The 18,278-nt window shown below is 40.8% G+C and overlaps 2 protein-coding genes across 4 annotated transcripts; one reads left to right on the forward strand and one right to left on the reverse strand.

The window, feature by feature from the left end:
- The first annotated feature begins 254 nt into the window (after window positions 1-254).
- Window positions 255-4,897, forward strand: atp1b4 (ATPase Na+/K+ transporting family member beta 4). The gene is made up of 9 exons (XM_004073086.3): window positions 255-448; window positions 611-679; window positions 1,232-1,448; window positions 2,701-2,829; window positions 2,907-3,011; window positions 3,340-3,539; window positions 3,647-3,703; window positions 3,788-3,880; window positions 3,955-4,897. The coding sequence occupies exons 2-9, from the start codon at window positions 614-616 to the stop codon at window positions 4,114-4,116; spliced, it is 1,029 nt and encodes a 342-aa protein (XP_004073134.1). The 5' UTR covers window positions 255-448; window positions 611-613; the 3' UTR covers window positions 4,117-4,897.
- A 942-nt stretch (window positions 4,898-5,839) lies between these two features.
- On the reverse strand, window positions 5,840-18,217 carry lamp2 (lysosomal associated membrane protein 2). 3 transcript variants are annotated; one of them, XM_023959008.1, is made up of 9 exons: window positions 18,044-18,217; window positions 16,583-16,698; window positions 13,819-14,029; window positions 13,545-13,706; window positions 13,015-13,454; window positions 12,814-12,933; window positions 10,854-10,908; window positions 10,591-10,758; window positions 5,840-6,901 (listed from the first exon to the last, which is right to left on the reverse strand). In XM_023959008.1, exons 1-9 carry the CDS (start codon window positions 18,090-18,092, stop codon window positions 6,759-6,761), a joined length of 1,464 nt encoding a protein of 487 aa, XP_023814776.1. In that variant the 5' UTR covers window positions 18,093-18,217; the 3' UTR covers window positions 5,840-6,758. The 3 variants fall into 3 exon arrangements, with proteins under 3 accessions (XP_023814776.1, XP_023814775.1, XP_023814777.1); XM_023959007.1 differs by having other exon boundaries at window positions 6,787-7,603; XM_023959009.1 differs by lacking the exon at window positions 5,840-6,901 and adding an exon at window positions 7,704-9,743 and having other exon boundaries at window positions 18,044-18,216.
- Window positions 18,218-18,278: the final 61 nt, after the last annotated feature.

Below are 18,278 nucleotides of genomic sequence, written 5' to 3' on the forward strand. Positions count from 1 at the left end.
TGATTTCTCACTGTAAAACAAGTGGAAGTACATAAATGAAGTTGATGAGGACTTTGTGTGTGCAGAGAGTGACCGCCGGTCACGGGTTGGAGGAAGCTGTGAATATTGTATTCAGGCTTTATTTCAGACTTAGCAGACAATGAATGATGGAGTGCGTGTCCAGAATGCCGCGCTGTGGTCCAGGCTGCTGCCAAAACAACTCTTGGAGTGAGAGAGAGAAAAAAAACCCCACTCTGATTGCCACCCACCCCGGATTTTCTCTGTCCAGAGCTCATTCACCAAGATGTGCGCCTAGTTGAAGGAGCCTCTCCACACCCGGTCCCCACTGCATGCTTTAAACTTTCTAATGAAATCCATACACACTTTTTGACAAACATAACTTTTCCTTAGAGATCAAGAGGGTTTCTATCAAATCACTTCGCCTTTTGTATTAAGAAGGAAACTTCAGGTATGTCTTGCTTTTTATTTGGATTCTATTCGTTTATTTGTTCTTTAACACATTTAGTCAAAACTTGACATATTTTAAGAACATGCATGCATGTGTAGAAGGTGTTTTGGATTTTAGTGGCATCTCTAAATGCACAAAGTCATGCTTTTTGCTTCTGTAAAGAACATGGAGCCCAGTTCCACAGAGGGAGGAGCTGAGGAGAAGGCCATTAAAAATCACCCAACAAGTCCTGTAAGTCAAATTCTGAAGAGAATTTACACTTTCACTTGTTTCACTGAAATAGATGATCCAAAGAGAGGAATTTCTTGCCTGTGTTGAAGCAAAAGCGTCATTTACACAAAAAGTCCAATGGTAACGTAGTTTAGATGAAAAGGGGAATTTGATAGTGCTCTTTAAGTGTCCCTTGGTCCTGCGATTTGGACGTCCCGGCCAGCCGAGAGTCTGCGAGTAACATCTGGATTTCAGATTGACCCGTCCAGCTTTGCTGTCTGCAGCTGCAGCTCCAAGCAGGAGGGTTTGCTCAGTGGAGGCCAGCTCTCCCGACGGGTGCCATAAGGTCACCAGCGGGTTCGTAATTTGCAGACACAAGGAACAGAAACATCACAGTGATGTTCATTAATATGCAGAGGGCTGTCTGTCACTTTACATTATTGGTCATACTCAAATCGGGAGGGATGTGGGCTTTTTTTCTGCAGTGACTTGAAGAGAAGATTGGTGGGGTGCAGAGCTCAGCAGTTTAGAATGTGTGGTGAAGGATTTTTCTCCTCTTCTCCCTTCTACCAGCCTCACAAAGTGATACGCAAACATGGCCAAGAGCTGGAGGAAGAGCAGGAGGAGCTGGCTGAGCATCAACCACTAGAGCAGGAAGACCTGAACTTTGAGAGATGGAAGCGCAGGCCGGTTCCCGAGAGGACGCTCCACCAGAAAATAGCTGACTTGAAGACGTACCTGTGGAATGCAGAAACCAAGGAATTCATGGGTCGCTCCGGGAAGAGCTGGAGTGAGTTGAAAAGTTGGGCTGTGGGGATTTGGTTCTAAAGAAGCTGATTTTAATTATTAGTCCATGTATAAAGTGATTTGATCTGATATTTTTAAGAAGATGCACTTTAACGGAGGGAGGGGGGGTGAGTATCCAGTCTAGTGACTTAGCTAACTCTGCTTGTGCGTGCATGTGTCCTGATGCTCAATGTTTACATAGGTGCGTGGTGGATTCAGAGAGTCCTGACACAAACAGACTGCCTGGGGACGTGTTCCCAGTGGGATCACGCTGTTCCAGGCCTCACATTGGCCAGGAATCACATTCCTCTGAATATTTCCACGCTCTCCACAGCCTTTTTCCCAAAGCCTGAGCGACCTCATTGCTGAGCTTGTCAGTGTTTTTTTGGGGGTTTTTGTTTTTCCATTAAGCTGAAGACTGTTGAGTCAAGGATGATGGAGCAGATAATTATTTCTCCAGAACAGTTGTCATGCAATGCAGTTGCAAAATGTAAACAATGTCTGGTTGAGTTGAGAGGAGAGACAACAACATCAGCTGATAGACAGCATCTGGAGGGCTGAAAGCTGATATCTGGCGAGTGGGACCTTGAAGTAGGGCCCCGGGTTGAGGTGTTGGGTGTCCTGTGAGGCGAGCGTGCAAGAGAGGACTTAATAATACCAGAGTGAGGTGCTTGGAGCTCCTTGGAGCTGGCCGGGCTTCTATGGCTGCGAAAGACCTCCACTACGATGGCAACCGGAGGTTCACTGTGTTCCTGAGTTAAAGGACAGCTGGGAGAATTCTCACTGAGCTCAAACAGAAAGGCCTTTGTGGCTCTGAGGACGCAAGGCTGGCTGCAGCTAGTCCCCTGTGAAATTGCCCACACAGCAAAAGCCATTTCATTTAAGACACGTTTAGCTTGATTCGCTGCTAAAAGACTGTTAATTGAAAATTAACTATGCCGGTATCATTTTTTAGCTCGGCGCTGTTGCTTTTCTACTTAACCTATTAAAGTCATATTTACAGATCCAGACATGGAGAATGGGGGGGTTCTTAAGGGGGTGTACTTTTGCATTGGTAAACAAATTAGTGACGATTGTGATCAGGGGAATTTGTTAGAGTCCAAACCAAAAAAAAAAAAAGAGGAGTTCTTTGTTCTAATTTGCAACACAGTCTGTTGGGAGATGACTTGTCTGTTATGTAATTCACTTTTCGGCCGCTGATTTCATTAAAAATGAGTAAAAGTAACTGGGTAAACTCATGTTTTCTTTTGGTTTAGGTCTCATCCTGCTCTTCTATGCTGCACTTTACGCATTCCTTGCAGCCATGTTTGGCGGATGTTTGTTTTGCCTCATGTGGTCCATTAGCCCCTACCATCCCACATACAATGATAGAGTGATGCCACCAGGTAAGCATAGCAAACTCACTCTGCAAACAGAGCTCCAATCTCAGCACAGTTGAGTGACTCTGGGTCTCCTCTGCTAGGTATGACGATGGCCCCTCACCTAGAAGGCCATGAAATTGCTTTTAATGCATCTGACCGCAAATCATGGAAGAAATACGCCCGGTCGATGGATGAATTTCTAAGACGTGAGTCCTAACGTGGTTCTGGGAGGTTTCATTGTGGTGAAGTTGTAGCAAAGGAAAGGAGAAATGCAGTTGTTTTAGATCTTCCTCTTCCCCACCTTTGCCCCATTTCCCATTTGTTTCCTGCAGAGGATGATGGCAGGGGAAGCCTCTTAGAGGGTAGCGGAGGGGGAGCTATTCATTGCAGCTTTTTTCCTCCTCTGCCGGCCTTTGTCGAGCTTTTTTAAAAGGAGGTTCGAGTCTGGCAGGGCTCTGCTGTCGCAAAGGTTTATTTATGCCCCCCTCCTCCCTTTTGCGCCCCCTTCTCTTTCTCTCTGTCCTCCACTTTCAGCATATAATGACGGTGCACAGGACAGGAAGAATATTCGCTGCACACATGACGCATACTTCATGCAGGACGACTTGGAGGAAAGTGCAGAGCGGAAAGCGTGTCAGTTCAAGAGGTCCTGGTTGGGGGACTGTTCAGGCCTGCAGGACCCACACTATGGCTATTCTCAGGGAAGGCCCTGCATTTTACTTCGAATGAACCGGGTAAGAAGAGTCAGTGACAGACAGATGTGAGGTCAACTCTGCAGTGGCTAATCTCTTTTGTGCTTTGGCGCCTAACTGTGTGCTGACTCCTAACTATTTCTCTTAAGATTCTGGGTTACTTACCTGGCCAAGGAAAACCAATAAATGTGACTTGTGCAGTCAAGGTGAGCATCTCAATATCAATTTTGCTCCAGAAAAAACAACCAATTCCTTTTACCTAAAATTACATGACTTTTTTTTTCTTTCAGAAAGGGCCAGCAGAAACATTAGGAGAAATTCAATTTTTCCCTAGAAGCATTTTTGACTTGAAGTACTATCCATACTATGGGAAGCTTAGACATGTGAGTGTGGGGTCACCCGACATGAGGTTTCCCAGCTTGTGAAGTGTCGTTCATGGGTGCGTGTTTGGTTTCAGGTGAACTACTCATCCCCGGTGGTGGCTGTGCGTTTTGCAGGAGTGCAGTACGACACTCACATCCAGGTGCAATGCAAACTGAACGGAAAGGGAATCATCAACGATTCGCAGACTGACCGCTACCTGGGAAGCGTGACCTTCTCCCTGGAGGTTGGAGCGTGAGGGAAAGACATCCCTGCCAGTCAGGTGCTCCCGCATTGAGGCAGGGAAAAAGCAAAAAAAGTCCAAGAAAATAATTTTTTTTGAACCTTTATTTCCACATTTCTCTTTGCTAATAATTCTCTTAATATCAGCTGTGAAAATAAATCTTTAAAAAGTGTTACTGCTAAATTTTTGGAGCAAGCGTGTGACAGCTGGACCCACAGCAAACAGTGGGAGTTTCAGTTAAGTTTCTCATATTCTGTAATGACTAGCTATACGAATGAACTTAATCACACTTTGCCCTCTAGTTATCCTTTCTGGCTATGCAAATTCAATCATGACCTAACCATTAGTAAGGATTTACTTTGTCAGGTTAAACAATTGTTTTTTTTCGTGCAGTTTCCTGTGACCAAGTGTACTAATTTGTTTTTCTTCATATTTTTCAGAGAAAAAAGTTTTACAAATTCAAAGAACTATCAAATACTGAAAGCATGACTTGTACTGTACTTACACAGTAAAAAAAAAGATGTACCCGATCACTGTATTTTTTATAGAGTAGTATGAATTTAAAATAAAATACCCACTTTTGTAAAAAAGAAAAAAAGAAATGTTGTTGAAAATGAGATACTACAGAACTGATCAATAAAGAAAAGAAAAACTGTGATATAAGTAGTTTCTAAAATGTCTGTCCACTATTTTAAAATAAATATAACTGTTCTGTTGTAGTGTTAATGCTGCCTGACATGCCACCTTTGTATTTATTCCTTTTACAAGGCTTATAATAAAAATCAGTGTTCTGGCATAACGTTTATGTTTTGATATTTTTAAAGCTTTAAGAAAGATTTTTTAAAGTGTTAAAAAGTTTTTTTTTTTAAATAAACTTTCTTTTATTACTTTGAAAACTTTTATTAGAGAATCTGTCACAAAAATAGTTTGGTTACATTTGAGGAGGCTCTGATCAGACGTTTGCAGGTTTAGTTTCCTCTTTGTGTGTCGACGTTGGCAAGACACTAAACGTTGGTGGTTACAGGTTAATGCCAGTGTTCAGTGTGTGAATGTGTGTGTGTGCATAGATGGATGGGACTATGACCCTACTATGCCTTGGACCTTCAAGTGAAGTAGAAAGTATACGCCATTTATGATTTGATCAAATAAATGGGTTTATGTCAAAGAAGTAGTACAAGACCATGATTTGATAGGCCTAACGGTGGCGCTAAAGGACACCTTTCATCTGTCAGTGTATCCCTTTTGGGGTCACAGGTTGCTGGGGCCTATCCTAGCAACTGTTGGGCACAGGCGGGGTTCACCTTCAACAGGTTGCCAGTCTGTTGCAGGGCCACACACTCACAAGCACACCTGGGGACAATTTAGTCACCAGTCGACATACGCAGCATGTTTTTGGACTGTGAGAGGAAGATGAAGCCCCTCATGCACGGCTGGAACATGTAAACTCCACACGGAAAGATCGCGAGAGCACTAACCCCATCACTGGACACATATTAAATGGAAAAAAGGTAAAAGTGATTTTTGTCTTCACCTTTTGACTGAGGCTGCTCTCCTTAAACCCACCTCCGACTCAGGAAACATCTGCTTGGCAATAACAGGTCTTTAAAAGCGTTTTGCTTATCAGTCACATGTCGTTAGCAGCTGTTATAGAGCTCAAAGTTCAGGTTTTAGACTCACTTCTGCTGCCGCACACACAATGACAGCAAAGGCCCCACTGGAAAAAAAGGAACGACAGTGATACAAAACAGGAAAGTAACTTTATTTCATCCGTTCCCCATAGTCACCATGTCACATTCTTCATCAGATGGAGACGAGCTTCGAGGGAGCAACTCGGGGGGGGGTGAGCAACAGAAAGGCACAAAACCGTTGGAAGGGGAGGAGTGCGGCGGTGCTTTCATGAGCGGGGAGCTGTGATGGGACAGCAGCACCTCATCCTCATGCTCCTTCAGTCACAGCAGTGAACTGTAGTGGGAGGATCTGCAGCTAGCTGGCATTTAAAACTCTGAAGCATTGAAACATTGTAGGATTTCAAAGGAGCACAACTATTGTGACCTGACCAGGGTTAATATGTGAAGGCATAAGAAAATAAGTGAAACAAACATGAATAGTGAAGAAACACAAAATGGTCCCGTTAGTTTAAAGTGGCTGTTACAATTGTCCCTTTCATCAAGCTACTGTAGAGTGATTACATGTGCAAAATTTTAGCTGTTACCTCAAAGAATCAGTGAATAACAGTAGCTTTATACATTCACCACATCAAAAAAAAATAATTTTTTTTCATTTATTCTATACAAGAGATTCATTTACACGTATATTTTATGCAGCACAGAAACCAGAGCAAATTTGTTTTTAAAAAAAACTTCTGGTGTGGGAGCAGGAAGGGCTTTCAAGGGGGGAGCTTATGGCCAATCACAGCCATAAATGTACATTTAAAACATGCAATTAACAATTAAAATGCATCAATTCCATGTCAGTTCAGTCATTGGTATCATAACATAAGAGAAGCTGCAGGAGCAGCTAAAATTGGTTACAAAAGAAATTGAGGCAGGATCACAGGGTTTGAGGGGAGAAGCAGCAGACAATATCTGGTTTGCTTTTACGGTGGGCCAAGAATATGTTTAAAGAGCTGTGGGGGGTGGGGGGGCAGGAGCGCTGAATTAAACGGACTGGTAACCAGTGCGACTCTTCCTCCGACCAATTAGGTAAGAGATAAGCACAAGGATGATTAGGAAGCTGAGTGCCACGCCAACGGCAATGGGTACCAAAAAGCTCAAATCAGAGTCCAGAAAGCATTCTTCAGCTGAGAGAGACAGACAGACAGACAAAGTTATTAGCACATCAGTGCAAATACTTATTGAGGGTTAAAATGGAGAGGTGGAAAGGTTATTGATTAAAAAGTTATACGGAAACACAATCAGAGACAATCTATTTTATTTATGCTCCAACTGTGAAAGGAAGGCTGCGAAGTTGCACTTTTCAACATTTAGCTCGACATAAAACTGGTTCAAAGAAGATTAAAACCAGGAAATAAAAAGTCAAAATCAAAGCTAAAAACAAGCAGACTAGAATGAATTCAAGAAGTCCAATGCCTTAACAAGAGGTAGTAAGTTTAAATTACTAGATTACTTGAGGAAACTGAATGTGCAGAAGTTAATCGTACAAAAACATTTTTTGAGTCCACAATTTAAAATGTGCAGGGAGGAATCTTGAAAACGCGTTTCTGCTCTCGGCAAGAAAACCAAACGCACCTTCCTCTCACAGTCAGAGCGAACCAGATTGAAACACAACTCAACTTGGTAAAAAGCAGAAGATTAATGATTCAGCAGCTATGGTTTGTAAAGGAAGAAGATGGGCAATAATCAGAAAGACTCGTATCCGGTGGCCATGTTTCTCCTCCTCCCGATGAAAAAGGCCACAACAACAACAGCTATGAGAACTAGAAGTGCAACTCCCACAGCTATGGGGACAAGGAAGCTCTCGGCATCACCCTGGCACTCCTCGGCTGGACAAAGGTGAAAAGAGCAGACATGTGAAGGGCTGAACGGGAAGCAAGGGGTGAACAACTCAACGATCAAAACATGAAAAGTAGCATTTCTCTCTCCTTTTTTTCTTTTTAAATCTTTTTATTTTCAAAGAAAATATTAAAACACTCCAAAGACAAATTGTTATCCAATTTATTACAGCTATCAGCATGAGAGAAAGCAGATGAAATCATTCGTCTCTGTATCACACATGAACATGGATGGTCTTGCAGCGCAGCTTCCCTTTGTCAAACCCTTGTGCAGTTTCCTCCACAAGTTTTGGAGGAAATAAAACGATGAGCCAAATACACAAGAATAAGTTAATGAATGCACAAAAAACAACAACGTTAGCAGGACAAACCTCTTAGATGGAAAATAAGAGAGATTTTACAAATTCAAGACTATCACTCATGCTGCAGGACCATCGTAGTAATTAAGGCAGGTGAGCATTTGCAAAGCAGAAATACACAATCTCAATTACAAAGAAAAATCAAAGCTTGTATTTGATTAGAAACAATTACACAAACACATGTATAACAACCTGGGAAAGCTTGTTTTTTTTTTAGTTTTTTTTTTATATCAGCAACTTCAAAACTGCAAACATTTAATGTCAACAAGACCTGGATTGGTGCCATTAAAACTCAGCACCCTGCTACAGTTTCTATGGAGATCATACTGTGTCAATCATTTTTTGGCTCGCCATCCCTGATCACTGATCTCATTTCCTGACACAAAACTTCTAGAATTTCTTTTATTTTGTTGCTGAACACAGCAGGAGACGCCATCCCATTTCAGGATGGCCGTCACCAGCTGATCAGTGACATGAACCCCTTGTAACTGGGTTGTCATGGAAATGGTGTCCAGATCATCTTAATCTTGATCGTTTCTCATACTGCAGCAGGTTTTCCCGCTCTTTTTGTTTTGTTTTTATCTGCTACCTGGCGGGGGCCACGTCTTTAACCAGGTGAGAAAAGAGCGAGTAAGGTAAGAGTGTCTTAGTGCATTTGCATGTAAATCTCTTCAGATCAGTGTCTCTGTGCTGCAAAGATCTACAAAGTACTGTCCCTTTTCTAAAACTAATGCCAACGGGTTTTCTTTACAAAAAAAGAAGGTCAATCTTTACCTCTCCTTTAGATCTACCTATAAATCTGCACAACAGCAGGAGTTGCACAGATGAAATCACCAACAAGCTTTTGGCTTTCTTGCCTAAATCAGCCACTTTAGCTACACTTCAACTGCGTTTTTCTCTCAAGTGACGCACGACTGAATATCATCCTCTACATTAAATCTGACCCTAACTCCAGGGTTTCTCCTGATCTACAGGAACCTCCTCAACCCCTTGTTCATGAATTCCAAACAACAAAGACAGAAAGCTGCTTTGTGCTGTCGAAATCTTTAAATACATCTTCATAATTGTGGAGACGACAAAAACAAAAAGTCAAATTGTCTGCTGAACAAGCACAGGATCCGACAGAAAAACAGAGAATTACACCTTTTTGTGAACAAGAAAACTTTGCTTAATTACATTTTGTTTTAAATTTCCAGGTGGTACTGATCTGCACACTGTACATATTGCACACTGATCAACAGAATTAGTGTGATTGTGTGGTTTTTCAGGATCTTGCACTTGCCCATTAACAAAAAACAAACAAAAAAAATGGAAACAAGCCACATACAGGGAATGAAATGCAAACAAATCATAGGGGTTAAGCAAGTTTGGTCCATATAAAGAGCAGCTACACATTAGTGGCTGAATGGATACCAAAAATGATTTTAAAATGTGGTTCATGGTACTTTACCAATAGTAGCTTAAATACTGACAGATATTTAAGTCTACTTCTGTTTTTCTTTTATTTTCATTTTACACCTAAATCCACATTTGATTTGATTTTTAGTTTATAAAACAGCCAATTAAACAAATGTACTTTCAGACCAAAGCTTGGGAACCCTTGTGACATTCAGGGACAATTAAAGAGTGAACTCAGAGGGTCTGATATCCCACATAGGTCTTTCTTCGACCAATCACATAAGCGATCACTACAATGAGAATCAAGACAGCCAGAGCAGCGCCAACAATGATTGGGATTAAGATGCTGGTGTCATCCAATGAACATTCATGTGCTGCAGATAAAAAGACAGTCAGTCAGCAGGTGGAACAATTCATCTTTTAAGAGCTGTAGAAGAAAGAGGCAGCTGAAAGGCACTTTGTTATTTGCAAAATCTTTAAAGAAATAAAAAAAAAGCATATGGTGATGTCAAAATAAAGCAGTGTAGTGTTTTTTTTTCCATTTTCTGTTAGACTGAATTAAAATATTGTTAGATAAATAAAATCACACAGTGCTGACAAGAACCTCTACTGATAACAGAACGGACCAACACCATTCACGAGTGGACTTTCTCAGACTCTGAACCTTTGACTGCAAACGAGAACCGGACCGAGTCAAGTCTGATGTCATCCAGAGAAAATAACTTACTTCTACCTCGAACAAAATGAAATCTTTTGCAACACGGACGTCTCCATGTTGGAACCGGGAATTGATGGTGAGCAATGATAGGTCAGAGTGAATATTTCTATGGCAACCACTCTGACCGATTAGGGGTGAGCTTGTTGGAAGTCCACAGCCCTACCACTTGAAAGACAGCTACGCAAAATCAAATGCGAGACCACATACTTTCACTGAGGCATCCGATTTGTCCGTTTAGAACTTGAATAACTTTCACTACAGATAAAAAATATTAGGAAAAATTCAATTAGGATTAGCAAAGACATGTTTAATAGTTATTCTGACAAATAGAATGACTGAGTAATAGCTGTTTGTGTCTTTACATAAATCTATGGGATTTTGGCTTCTTGGAGCCAGCGGGTACTTCCTGTTTGGAATGGGAGGGGTCACTCAGTCCAGTTCTCATATACAGTCAATGCTCTGAACATATAAAACAGCAATAGACGATAAAAAGAAGGGCTCACCTGTGCTGAAAGCATCCTTCTTCACCTCAAAGGGCTGCACTTGCAGGTTGGAGGTGTAGAGACTGAGCATGTTGGTGATGTTGAAGTTCTGTTCTCTGTTGCACATGTAGGAGGTGCCGATGGCCGCCTCCCACAGACTCAGGTTGGCGTTTCCGTCAGCAAACACTCCTTCAACAGGGCCAATAAAAGCATAACTTGCTCACTCTTTCCTCACTCGTGGCAGTTTGCGTGTTTCTATGGGAATGTCGAACACTTTTCCTCACCTGAGCTGGTCTTTAAGGTGACGTTCAGAGCTTGCAGACGGAATTTCTTTGCGTCCTATAAAAAGGTTTACAAAGAAGTTCAAAGAAAGTTTGACGTACATCAGACATGTTTCAACAATCTATGTGACTGATGCCTTAAACATGCATTCCTGCCTGTAAGTGAAGCTTTGTTTAAAGAAGTGGATATAAATATAAATATAGTTTAAACATTAAAAAACAAAAGAATCCTGTCACATTTAATATTGAAATGCAGAACAAAAATGCAAGTAAACCGAAAAACAAAACTAAAGAAACTTTAGTGTTACTCTACAACAAACTTACATGTTTTTATATTTTAATTTTAGGACAAAGGATTTTTCAAACACAGCAGAATCTTACATATTATAGATATTTTTAGACTATCTCAACCATTTTCCAGCTGCTGCTTCCTGGATTGCTTAAGAAGCCATGTTGCTTCTGGGACACTACTGACTGCAGCCACTGGAACCACTTTGACTCAAAAGGGATTTCTTTTTGAAACAGTCGTTTTCATTCAGTGACCCTTTAAGTTAGCCATGTTTAAGTGTTTGGTAGGAGTGGGAGTTTATGCTTCCAGTGAACCTTTAAAGGGTCTATATCATGCTCAAGCCTTTCAGAGAAAACTATATCTATATATATGATAATATATTACCTTTGGCAGACTAAATTTCGTTTTTTAAAAATGAAATATTAGTTATTTTCGCAGTTCATTTTCCAACCCGAGAGTAAGACAACTTGATCTCTTAGGCTCCGCCTTTCTCTCCTTGTGGGTGCCGCCCATTTCAGGACGTCAACCTAGAGTCAACCTTGGCAGCGTGTCGTCCAAACAAACATCTAAACGTTGGCAAAGATGGATCTGTATATTGTGAAAAACAAAAAAACAAAAGCCCATTGCTGCTAGCCCCAAGAAGAAAGTGTGTGTGTGTGTGTGTGTTAGCCTGGGGGCGGGGTTAACAGCACAGACTCTTCCTGGAAGGGACTGTTCCTCACTTATCTACGTCACAATGTGAGAACCTGCTCGTTTTCATGGGCTAGGGGGGCTGCTGCTCAGAGAGACAGGTATACGCAGAAATGAATGGACCAAAATACTGCTTTGGGGCTGCTTTTTGTGAGGAATGACCATATAATACACTTAAAACTCTAACATTTTATTAGGTATGATATAGGCCCTTTCACATTTCATTCCAATACTGGGAAGATTTAGTCAGCTTACTGATAAATGGAGAAATGTTTCTTTAAAAAAAATTAAACTCATTATGGGATAAAAGTTACGAAGGCAACAGAAAAGGATTTCTACAGATCCAGTCTGCTCAGGAACGGTACAGAACCTTTGTCAGAAAGGTTCTGCTGTGTTTCCACGATCTGATGATCTGCTGCCTATTATTAGAGCCTACAGAAGACTGAAATCTCTTCAGCCACTGGAAGGCCTTGAAAGCCTGCAAAGTGCAGGTTCAGTGGTTTTCAATGATAAGAGTAAGCTGACTCAGGGTCAGTTTTAATCCAAAAGGTTTCACTGTCTCAAAACAAACAGCTGAAGTGCATTAAGGAAAGTTCATACATCATCCATATGAATTATGCAGCTTGAAATCAGAGTGTTGGTGTGTAACTGTGTGACTTTTGTTCATTTTACATCCTTTCTTATCTGTTGTTAAACCTTTATTTGATCTGCATCATTCTTTTTAAATGACAAATCTGACTATGGAGTGCGATAAAGTTTTTTTTGCTCCTTGAATGTCACTTTATGACTTCTTTTAAAGGTTATAGGTATTATCCCATAAAAATGGCTCCATATGACAATGCAGCCCGAAGGTCATTACAGGTGTCAAGCTTAGCTTCTTTTCGTTGTTTGTAATCATTTAGGGACATTTCATATTTTACTTTGTAATGGCTTGAAATTAAAACGTAAAACAATATTTTTAGAATAGGTGGCCTAAATACTTACATTTGTGAATGCCAGCGTCAGCGTCATCTGATCAGACACCAACTCCAGCTCACTGCTGTTCTCTCCACACTGTCCAGAGGCTTTGGTGACAGCTGGATCCAGATTCATCTCCTCGTTTTTCTAAAATACAAGACAATTTGGTCAGTCAAACATCACAAGCAGCCAACTGGAGCTGCAGCGCTGAAATTCTTATGAACGTACCCCAGCTTGGGTGAAACTGATCCGCACAGCAAAGCTCGCCAACAGGCACACTGTATTGTTGGGAGTTGTGAGGTTGTACTTCCCAGTGCTCGGTGGGGGCAGGGTCGGTGTCGGGCTAGTTGTGGTAGGTGGAGCGGTGGTTGTTGTGTTTGTGACAGGCGGAGCGGTGGTTGTTGTGTTTGTGACAGGCGGAGCGGTGGTTGTTGTGTTTGTGGTAGGCGGAGCGGTGGTTGTTGTGTTTGTGACAGGCGGAGCGGTGGTTGTTGTGTTTGTGGTAGTTGGAGCGGTGGTTGTTGTGCTTGTGGTAGTTGGAGCGGTGGTTGTTGTGCTTGTGGTAGTTGGAGCGGTGGTTGTTGTGCTTGTGGTAGTTGGAGCGGTGGTTGTTGTGCTTGTGGTAGTTGGAGCAGTGGTTGTGACAGCATCTGCAGCACAAAGGGTTACTATGGGGGAAGAAAGTAGAGAGAAATGTCAGAAATCGTTTTTTTATTGTTATTCTTATGTTCATAAATTGATGCAGGGACAAGCCTTACTGTCCTGACTCATCCTGCCATCAGGGATGAAGGCCTGGATGAGGACGTTCCACAGCGTCATGGTGGTTCCTTCTGCTTGGATTATGTCCTGACTTTTACAAGAGTAGCAGGTGTTTAAGTCAATCTCTGAAATTTGAGCCTTCTGGGTCACAGTGACAATTTCTGAAAAACAAAACAAAAAGGAAAAACAGTAAAGAAAACATGAATAATACATAAGCTTTGGTAGTCACATAACTCTGTTTTGTTTATGCTTTGACTTGTCATTGGAAGTTACCATCTGATGCTGAATTGGGAAATAACTGGACGTCCTCCAGATCGTAGGAAAAGGTTATGGTGTCTGCCTGGTAACTATCTTCATTTAAGGTAAAGTTCACACTCCAATAGTGTCCATCACCAAACTTCAGCTTCAGGGTGGAGCTCGTCTCCTCACATTTACTTTCCTCGGATGAGGCATAATCGGGAAGTGGGAAAACCACAGTCTGAAACTAAAAGAGACCAAATGGGGATTAATTCAATATAACTGTAAAATACACACGTCAAGATGCTGCATTTTTGGGTTTCGCAAGACAGCTCAAAGAAGCCAGATCCTTTATAGTCATTGCCATGTCCAAATTCCTTCCCTACTCACTACATAGTGCACTATTTAGTGCATTTGCCATTTTGTAGTGCTGTCCAAATGTACAATTCCAAAATTGAGTGCCCTAAAAATTTCCCAGAAGTCTCTGCGGAAAACCAGTGTGCATCGATGCTCACTTGATTGGCGGATATAGACCACAATGCACTGCGTTTGAAACGCAGTATTTAAATGTCGTTTTTTTTAAAAATATCAATGTTTTCATCTTCAGAACACAGTAAATGATTAGCGCAAACCATTCATAGCAATTAGATTTTTACTTTGTGAAATGGATGACCTCATAATCGTTATAAAAAAAAAAAAAGAAGTAGCGAGTATGATTTTCGAATTGCTTTTAAAATCCAGGGCACTACATAGTCCCACACTATATAGTTTATTAGTAATTAGGGAATAGGGTGAGAATTCTGACAATGTCAATGTTACGGAGGAACAGCATGAATTGTGGACGAAAGGCAAACTTGCCTGTCCATTTCCTTTCTTATTTCAAATCAATCCGACGGCTCAAAATTCATAGATTTTTTCATAATCACCTTCATAATTCAAAACACTAAATTAATTACTTGCAAGTGTTTTTACAAACATCTACTGTGAACCTTTACACTAATTTTTTGTTTAGAAATTTAATAACATTCCAATGAATATTTATATGAATACAAGTGTATGAAGATTAAATTCCTTTTTAAACACAGCCGCTGACTGTTTTGCAATTTTACAAATGCATAAAAATCTGTGGATTTTGTTTCCCCACCCTTACAACATGCCGACTCTTGTTCTCTGACTGCGTATGATCAAGTCCTGTGTTCTTTTCTAGACACAGGATGTTTGTTTTCCAGTATTTAATGTTTTTTTAAAGTCAGAGTAGAAACCTGCTTTAATTAACCTAGTAAAAAATATGAGAAAAAAAATAAACATTTGATTAAATACTACTGCTTTAATGTGAAATTCAAGACAAAAAAACCAAAATGCACGTTTGTTTGATTTAAAACTGCATTTCTGTGTGTTTTTTTTACACTCAGTGACTAAATAACTATTGCTTTATCTAAATTGTCTCGCTGTTCCACTTAAACATGTGCATCACGGCATGGCATCTCTGAAAAATTCAAGACAAGACCATGAAAAGATCTGCAACTCTTTGACTCTCCTCAAAGACAAAAGAGTGAGTCAAGTTCCAGCAATAAAATAAAAGTTGATGTTAGCCGCACGTATTTACGCGCGACCAGCACAAAAAGTGATGGAAATTCATTCAAACACATAATACGTGCAGCCAAGATGCACATTGTTGCATTGCCCACACGTATTTGAAGTGCGCTCAGGCCTGGATTTTGTTGTTGGTCGCACGTATTTAAACTTAAAGTTAAAGTCTGATTAGTTGTCCCGCTCCTAGGTGTGTGAAATGTGTTCTCCACATTTGATCCATCCCCTCGGGGAGCAGCGAGCTGCAGAAATAGACGCTGTTAGAAACCATTTCGTGGTTTAACCCTAACTGTAACCCCTTATCCTAATCCTAACCTCTGGGTCTGTGCGTATTTAAAAAATATATAAATGAATAGACACTTCCTAAAATAAAACAGACTGACCCTGTGGACATACAGAAGAGAAAACTTCATAACTTTCTAATACTATGCAAATAGAAAAAATAAAATAAAATAGGACGATAAAAAAGTATATTTATTAGTTGTAGGGTTTGGTGTATTAAAATAAAGCTGCATTTTTTTCAGTGGTTTTCTATCTTGCGTGAAAGTTTCACATTACAATTGAAGGATATGCATCACAAAGACACACAACACAAAATGCTGACTAGCAGGAATCCCACTTCTTTCCCTTTTCCGTGATGACTCCTGCTTCTCACATGACGTGACACTTATGCTGTTGATATTGTTGGGCATAAACACCCCAGTTTTGAAAAAACTCTTCAGGATAAGGTTCAATCCTACTTTGTGTTTATTGATCAATCAAATCAATCAATCAATCAATCAATCAATCAATCAATCAATCCTTTATTTGTATAGCACTTTAACATCCACTAGAGATCCAAAGTGCTGCACAGGTAAGATAAAATACAATTACAAGTAGAGATAATAAAATATAACAGTAAAATAAACATTAATAAAAATACTAATAGAGCTGGCCTAATTGTCATCTACTGTGGTGTATAAAAAAAAAGAATTTTTAGGAAAGATTTAAAATCATATAAGGACCTGGCAGACCTCACAGACAAACGGAGAGAATTCCAGAGTTTAGGGTCAGCCACCGAAAAGGCTCCGTCACCCTTAGTCACAAGTCGAGTTCTGGGAACCACTAGGAGCATCTGATCTGCAGATCGCAAAGCTCTGCAAGGGTGATGGTGCTGCAGGAGCTCAGTGAGATAAACGGGTACTAAGCCATGTAAACACTTGTCACTCACCTGTTCGCCGTCACCTTGGTAGGTGACAGAGAAGTTGAGCATCAGGTTGGCATAGAGGCACAACTGGCCATCTTCTTGCAGGACATTCACCTCAATTCCATGCGACAGTTGGATCGCTGTGAATGACAGATGTTAGCATTATGTTTAAAAAAGACCTGAAAATTACACGTTTGCAGGAGCTAACAGCTCGGGCTTTGGTGTAAACTTTGGCTGAATGTAAATTTAGTGGATGCATGCAGCACAAGGACTGTTGTCCAAGTTCATATGACCTGCTGGGTACCTACGATTTAGAAGAAAAACTTAATTAAAGTGACGGTAAAATATCACGTAGAAACGGGGGGGGGGGGGGGGGGGGGGGGGGGGACTACCAAGTTGGGGGGAAAAAATTCCAGAAAAACATTAGGAAAGGCCAAGGTCTATTTTAGATAAACAACAGAGCCTCGTCATAACTTTACAGCTTATCGAGGCTCAACAAGGTAATAAAAATGCACTCAGCTCGGGTAATCAGAATTAACTCGTGTTATAGGATTGGGTTAAAAAAAGAATCTTACGAAAGTGTGTCAAAGCCCAATGACAGCAACGTAACAATGAAGTAATGAAGAATGGCTTTAAGCTAAACTTCTAAATACGAGCATCGCTGTGTCGCTACAACCTTTTATCTATTCATTATAAATAAATGTGTGTGTCTGTGTGTGTGTGTGTGGGGGGGGTATTTCTAGTAGATTATTTAAAAAGAACGCAAGGAGGCACCGAACTGCGTGTAATTTTAGCTCAAAGCTCATGTTGTGGCTTCCCTGTCACATGCTATCCCACTGTAGACTGCAAAATAAATGATGCTAATGCTAACCTAGCTACTGGAGCTGCGTTTGAGATTTTTTAAGCCACCCTACCACACTTTTGACTATTTTAGCTTTTCCATTTTAAAATGAACGTTTCTCAGGATAAAATACAAATTAGACCCCTGTTAAACATAAAACAGAAGTAAAAAGATAAGAGTATATAATCTACCAAAACAAGTGTTACCTAACCAGTAAGCCATCAGGGGTTAGCTTCGAATTTGTTACTCTTAGTTAATGTAAAAATAAAATGTTTACTTGTTATGATAACAGACAGCATTACAGTTCATTTTAGGAAATGAAATGAAAGTTTCATAAAAACGGGAGAAAGTCGTCAAATTGAACGTTGACGCAGGTAACAAATACCTGTCGAGGTGCAAATTAATACGGTGAATCATATCTGCGGCTGCTCGCTGCTAGCCCCCCGAAGAAGAGGGACCCGTTTGTAGGCATCGACTTGACAGAATTAGCAACCCTAGCTGGTTAGTTCTGAGTCTATATCCAAATAACGATGCATTCAAGAGTAACGTTTACGAAAAGTCCCGATCCGTCAGGCCCGGATTATTCCAGAAGTTAACACACAGAGTTCACTTCGATGGTCTATTTTTTTTTAAAAGATACCTACCGATTCCAAATGAGAGAAACAGTCCAACAACTGCAGAGTGTCTGGACATTGTCGCCGTTTGGTTTGGTCTTCAATCGCAGGAAAGAGAATGAAAACAGTCCAGAAGGACGCTCAGTGAGCAGCAGATGACTAGAGACCGACTGTACCAGGAAATGGAAGTCATATGACAGCAGCAGCAGCGCGGACTCCAGCACAACCCTCTGGGTTTTTCCGCCCGTTTAACACTTTAACACCC

Source organism: Oryzias latipes, chromosome 10 (genome assembly GCF_002234675.1).
Source record: "Oryzias latipes chromosome 10, ASM223467v1".
Classification (NCBI taxonomy): Eukaryota; Metazoa; Chordata; class Actinopteri; order Beloniformes; family Adrianichthyidae; genus Oryzias; species Oryzias latipes.